The sequence below is a fragment of the Dipodomys ordii genome, unplaced genomic scaffold (genome assembly GCF_000151885.1).
Source record: "Dipodomys ordii isolate 6190 unplaced genomic scaffold, Dord_2.0 Scaffold69, whole genome shotgun sequence".
NCBI classification, from domain to species: domain Eukaryota; kingdom Metazoa; phylum Chordata; class Mammalia; order Rodentia; family Heteromyidae; genus Dipodomys; species Dipodomys ordii.
The window spans coordinates 2,023,655-2,030,209 of NW_012267285.1; the positions used below are offsets into that span (position 1 = coordinate 2,023,655).

The window sequence follows — 6,555 nt, forward strand, 5'->3', positions numbered from 1 at the left end:
CCTCCCTCCCTCCCTCCATTCCCCTGAGCAAACAGGACCAAGCCAGCAAAGGCCACAGTCCCCAGAGCCAGGGGAGAAAACGTGGCCACGCTCCGACCCTCGGTCCCCACCCGGCCTGTCCACAGGCCACGTGCCTTCCTGTTGGTTTATCCCGGAAGGCTTTCTAGAATAATCCAGCCACGGTCTCCAACCCGGCTGGGTGTTGCTTCCGGGTCGCCGGCGATGTCCCCAGCCCGCGCATGCCCGCCGCAGCCCCGCTTCCCCCACCCCCTTCCTCCCTCAGCGGGGCGGCCGAGCCCCATACGGGGCCTGTGTCCCCTCTGTCTGGCTGGAAGTTGGCGGAGATCAGAGAGGGGATACAAGTTCAGGCTAAGTGAGGGTCACGGACGGCCTGGCGCCCCTCGGCCCTCTTCCTCCCGGTGACCCGAAAGTGTTTCGATTTGTGCCAACATGCAACCGGCACTCTACCGTGTGACCCACGCCTCCAGTCCGCCATTTGGCTGGTTCCTTGGAGAGAAGAGTCTCTCAGACTTTGCTGCCCAGGCTGGCTTTGAACCGCCAGCCTCAGAGCTAGGCACCGGTGGCTCATACCTGTCACCCCAGCAACTCAGGAGGCTGAGACCTGAGGATCGCGGTTCAAAGCCAGCCCGGGCAGGAAAGTCCGTGAGACTCTGATCTCCAAGGAACCATCAGAAAACCAGAAGTGGTGCTGTGGCTCAAGTGGCAGAGCGCCAGCCTTGAGCTGAAGAGCTGAGGGACAGCGCCCAGGCCCTGAGTTCAAACCCCATGACTGACCACAAGGAGGCGGTGAGCACAGACGTGCTAGATCACAAGTCTGCGCACCTGCGTGACGCCTTTAATCCCAGATCTTTAGTCTTCTTCCTGGCTTTTGTAGGACAGGGAGAGGTTCGAGGCTCAGAGTCGGGAGCTGGAAAGGCAGCTGCAGATCAAGGAGCAGGAGCTGGAGAGACTCCACCAGAAGCAGAGCCAGGTAGGCGCCGCTGCGTCCTCCCTCCGTCCCCGCCGCTGCCTGGAGATCGGGGAGGAGGAAGCGTGTGAAAGTCCTCGGTGAGCTGGGTGCTGTGCATGCCCGCCCAGCATCCCAGCGACTCAGGAGGCCGAGATCCGAGGACCGAGGTTCAAAGCCAGCCCGGGCGGGAACGTCCGTGAGACTCTGATCTCCAAGAACTGGCAAAAAGCCGGAAGTGAGACTGTGGTTCAAACGGGAGAGAGCCAGCCTCGAGCAAAATAAAAGATAGAAAAAAGCGAAAATGCAGCGTCCAGGACCCCGGAGTCAAAGCCTCGGGCGGTTCCAGACCAAGAAAACATTACAAACAAGGATAAAGAGGAGCCAAGCATACACAGAATTAAAACACAAACCAGAGGCCGGGTTGCTCTTCTAATGTCCCCTGCGGTCTGTCCACATGGCTGTACGAGGATTCCCAGATTCCTTCTGGAAGGTTCCAGGGAGCCCATGACGCAGGCCTGGAGTGGGCGGGCCTCGTGGCCCTGTGTCTGGATCTTACTGAATAGATTTTTGTTTTAGTCAGTCCTGAGGCTTGAACTCGGGGCTTGGGCGCTGCCCCTCAGCTCTTCAGCTTGAGGCTGGCGCTCTACCACTTGAGCCACAGCGCCACTTCCAGTTTTCTGGTGGTTCATGGGAGATCAGAGTCTCAGAGACTTTCCTGCCTGGGCTGGCTTTGAACCGTGATCCTCCAGATCTCAGTCTCCTGAGTCACTGGGATGACAGGTGTGAGCCGCCAGTGCCCGGGCATTTAGACTTGGAGGATGGTGCTCAGCCTCTCTCTCTCTCTCTCTTTCTCTCTCTCTCCCTCTCCTTCCCCCTTTGGTGGTACTTAAGTCCTCATGCTTGCCTGCCTGGTGTTCGACCACTTGAGTCACGCCTCCAGCCGGGCTTTTTGCTGACTGATCAGACATGTCTGCATCGGCTCATTTTTTTTTCTTTGAGCCCTTGGTGCTCTGGATCTTGAGCTCCTGGTTCGCTATGATGATAGGCGGGAGCCACCGGCACCCAGCGACAAAGCTGTTGGGATGACCGGATGTGGACATCCTTTAGCTCAGAGACACAGAGGAGCCATTCACTGTCCCCAGCTCCAACCCGCACAAGGAGGAGGGAGGGAGGGGGATGGAAATGGCAGAGGGCAGAGGGCAGAGGGCAGAGGGCAGAGGGCTGGCCTTCCACGTGAGACCTCTGTGCGTGTGCACGTGTGTGTGCGCGCCTGCGCGTGTGTGTGGGCAGAGAAGCCGGTGGAGGGCAGTTGGTGGGTGACCCCCTGCCAGCCCCCCCACTTCGGGGCAGGGCCCCCAGCCCGGTGGCGGTGACTCCCTCCCTCCCTCCCTCGCCCTCCCTCCCGCCCCTCCTCTGTCCCCAGCTGAAAGGCCGGTGCGCGGCCCTGCAAAGCGACGGCCACCAACGCAGCTCTGAGAACGCCCGGCTGAAGCTGAGCAACCAGGAGCTGGCGGCCGAGCTGGACAGGACCAGCCATGAGCTGCGAGAGGCCCAAGCGCAGCTGGAGAGCCTGCAGCACGAGGCCCGCCGGCTGCACCGGGAGAAGGAGATGTACGGCCTCCACTGTCTGTCCTCCGCCCTCCGGCCTCCACCGTTGCTAAGGGCCCGGGCCCGGGGCCGGGCAGGGGGCACTGTGGGGGCTGCCTGGGGGTGGGGACAGTGGGCACAGTGTTCAGATCAGGACAGATGTGTTCATCAGCAAGAATCCTCAGTGAGCAGGATTGATTTTCTTGTTCTCCGCTTGAAGCAGGAGCACTGAATCCGAAAACGAGATTCATCTAGCCATTGGTGCTCCCGCCTGTCATCCCAACTACTCAGGAGGCTGAGATCTGAGGATCCCCGTCCAAAGCCAACCCGGGCAGGAAAGTCTGGGAGACTCTTATCTCCAACTAACCAAAAAGAAACTGGATGTGGAGTGGTGGCTCAAGTGGTAGAGCACCAGCCTTGAGCCAAAAAGCTTAGGGACAGCGCCCAGGCCCTGAGTTCAAGCCCCAGGACTGGTACACACACACAGGGAAAAAAGGAAGTGCTTTTCTACTTGTTAAAGCAGCCCACAGCTTAATATACCTAACACCAATGAATATATAGAGATAGGTATAGATACGCTTATATATATATATTTTTTTCCTGCACAGAGGTGTGCTGAAGATGGTCACATTTGCATATATTTACATATGCACACATGTATTTGCATACACACATGCACACTTGTATGCACACCCACATGCACGTCCACATATGCAAGTGTTTCTTCGTGTATTTGTATATGCACAAGTATATTCACCTGTGGGTATTTGCCTGCATTTGCATGTGCACCTGTGTTGCCTATGTGAAGATGTGTGCATTTGCATATGCATACATCTGATTTGTGTCTGCATATGCTTAGACTGGGCTTGGGGCTTTCATGGAACCCAGGTGGTGGCTCAGCACCAGGGCTGAGCTTGCCGGCCGGGCCCCCGGGGATGGGGATGGATGCAGGGCTGGGCAGCAGGAAGGATGAAGGGGAGCAGAGGCCCGGGCAGGAGGGCGGGGCTTGGGCTCCGCTCTGTTTGGGGGGGCCTGGGGCACTGTCCACTTGTGGGGGGGGCAGGGATGGGAATCTGCTTTGTTCACATCGTAACACAGTGCCGTTTTGGGGGCCCTTCCCGAAAACCCCAAACTCTACCCGGGAGCCCCTTGCCCCTCCAGCTCTGTCCAGGGCCACGTGGCACCCCTCTGCAGCCATAATGACACCCTGACACCCAGCTGGAATCCGCAGGGGCCTCTTCTGTCCTTCTGTCCCTCGGAACTTCCCTCCTGGCCCGGATGGCACCAGTGGTGGTGATGCTGGATTCTGCTGGATTTTCATTTTTCCTTGTTCCTGTCTTTTCTTTCTCCTCACCCCAAGATGCAGTAGACACCCAGCTCCTTTCTGTCCCCTCCCTCCCTCTCTGTTCCTTCTTTTATATCTTTTCTTTCTTTTCTTTTTTCCTTCCTTCCTTGCTTCCCTCCCCCTCTCCCTCCCTCCCTCTTTCTTTCTTTCTCTCTTTCTTTCTTTCTTCTTGTCAGTCGTGGGGTTTGAATTCAGGGCCTGGGCGCTGTCCCTCAGCTCTTCAGCTCAAGGCTGGCGCTCTACCACTTAAACCACTGCACCACTTCCGGTGTTCTGGTGGTTCATTGGAGATAAGAGTCTCATGGACTTTCCTGCCCAGGCTGGCTTTGAACCCGGATCCTCAGATCTCAGCCTCCTGAGTAGCTGGGATTACAGGCGTGAGCCACCAATGCCTGGCTCTGTCTTCCTTCCTTCCTTCCTTCCTTCCTTCCTTCCTTCCTTCCTTCCTCTCTCTTTCTCTTCCTTTCTTTCCTTCTCTTCTTCCTCCTCCTTTTCTTCCTTCCAAATAGAGCGGTGACCAGTGGCCCCAAGCCCTGCCCACTAGGAGCTGTCCACAGAGTCCTCCCTCCTGTCCTCCTCAGTCCCCGGGCCCAGGTGGCTTCTCTTCTGCCCTCACGGTGTGTCCACTCTCCGCAGGGAAGTGTATCGCGTGTCAGAGAGCCTGCAGCGCGAGAAGTTGGGGCTCCTGAAGCAGCTGGATTTCCTGAGGTGAGTGGCACGTGGGGTGAGCTGCCCTGCCCTTGCCTCTGCCCTCTGCCCTCTGCCCTCTGCCCTCCGCCCTGCCCCACCCCTGTCTGTCCCATGGTCTGATGGCCCCCGGGGTCTCCACCTGCAGACCCTGCCTGACCAACCTCCCTCTTCTATGCGTAGGGAAAGGAACAAACACCTGCGGGATGAGCGTGACGAGCGTGACGCGCGTGTGCAGGTAACACGCGTGTGCAGGTAACACGCGTGTGGGGAGGGACGGCACCGCCCCGGGTGGGCAGGGCAGGGCCCAGCATTGCACCAGGGCACAAGACAAGAACGCCGGAGCCTTCCGGACGGCTGTGGAAGAAACGGCCACACCACCCACCAGGGGGCGCCCAAGACACGAGTTTGTGCCCTGCGAACCAGCACTGGAGTGTGTGTGTGTGTGTGTGTGTGTGTGTGTGTGTGTGTGTGAACTGAAGCTTCAACTCTCAACTCAGGGCCTGGGCACGGTCCTTTAGCTTCCTGGCGCTCTACCACAGCTCCACTTCCAGCTTCTGGGTGGTTCCTTGGAAAGCGAGACTCTCACGGAGTTTCCCTACCCAGGCTGGCCTTGAACCACGATCCTCAGGTCTCAGCCTCCTGGTGAGCCTCCCGCGGCCCGGCTCACCAAGGTTTTCTAGGTTCTTTCAAGGTTCATTTCCACAGAAGGGCTGAGAGGTCTCGCCCGACGGGGGGTCGGGGTGGTGGGGACGGTGGACAGACACTGGATTCATAAGTCCAGGTTCCCTCGGGTCACCCCTGGCACCCTGTGCCAATAAGGAGGGATTAGAACCATCCAGAAGCGTGTGATTTAAATGCAAGCTTCTGTAGCTCCTCAGGAGGCTGAGATCTGAGGATCGTGGTTCAAAGCCAGCCCGGTCAGGACAATCCCTGAGACTTATCTCCAGTGCACCACCAGAAAACCGGAAGTGGTGCTGTGGCTCAAGGGGTGGAGCACCAGCCCTGTGTTCAAGCCCCACGACCAATCAACCAAAAAAAAAAGATGGAGGATGCAGCCTTTTTGGCCCAGTGGTCCGGCGCCCACCTCGGACACTCTTGTTTCTGCAGGGGGACAAGGCGTCCAGGGCAAAGGCGGCGGCCTCTAAGGCCAGCTGGAAGCAGAGGTCCGGCTCGGTGATCGGCAAATACCTGGACGGCCGAGGGCTGCTCCGGAGGTAGGCCGACACCCTGCCTTCTTGGCTGGTTCTTCTCCGCACAGGTGGGGAGTCGGCTGGGGGCTGAGTGCAGACTTAGGGTGGGGGGTTGGGGGGTTACCAGGGAGATCCAAGGTCAGCTGTAACCTCTGACCTTCAATCTTGGGGGACATGACCTTGGGGGGGATAGATAAGTCACCTCTATGGTGTGTGTGTGTGTGTGTGTAGTAGGAGAAAGGAGACCAGAGGAAAGGATGGGGAGGGGAGCTAGGGAGGGAGAGGGGGAGGGGGAGGAGGAAGGGGTGGGGGAGGGGTGCAGTTGGACCATGTTTTGTTTTGTGCCAGGCCCAGGGCTTGAACTCGGGGCCTGGGCACTGTCCCTCAGCTCTTCAGCTCAAGGCTGGGGCTCTACCACTTGAGTCACAGTGCCACTTCCAGCTTTTGACAGGTTCATTGGAGATCTTGTGGCCTTTTCTGCCCAGGCTGGCTTTGAACCTCCATCCTCAGATCTCAGCCTCCTGAGTAGCTGGGATGACAGGCGTGAGCCACCAGTGTCTGGCTAGCTCTTTGATTATATTATTATTATTATTATTGCCAGTCCTGGGCTTGAACTCAGGGCCTGGGCGCTGTCCCTGAGCTTCTTTTGCTCCAGGATGGTGCTCTACCACTTGAGCCACAGCTCCATGTCTGGCTCTTTGTGTGTGTGTGTGTGGTGGGGAGTGGTTCATTGGAGATCAGAGCCTCACAGACTTTCCTGCCCAGGCTGGCCT

General features: G+C 58.2%; 1 protein-coding gene across 2 annotated transcripts in view; it reads left to right on the forward strand.

The window, feature by feature from the left end:
- The window catches only part of Cracr2a (calcium release activated channel regulator 2A), a 34,197-nt gene extending 28,380 nt beyond the window's left edge, over positions 1-5,817 (forward strand). For both annotated transcript variants that reach the window (XM_013023713.1, XM_013023714.1), the window contains 5 exons: positions 896-991; positions 2,394-2,581; positions 4,539-4,610; positions 4,773-4,827; positions 5,700-5,817. In XM_013023713.1, the coding sequence (XP_012879167.1) occupies positions 896-991; positions 2,394-2,581; positions 4,539-4,610; positions 4,773-4,827; positions 5,700-5,810 (522 nt within the window). In that variant the 3' untranslated portion in view covers positions 5,811-5,817. The remainder of the gene's footprint in view (positions 1-895; positions 992-2,393; positions 2,582-4,538; positions 4,611-4,772; positions 4,828-5,699) is intronic.
- The last annotated feature ends 738 nt before the right edge of the window (positions 5,818-6,555 follow it).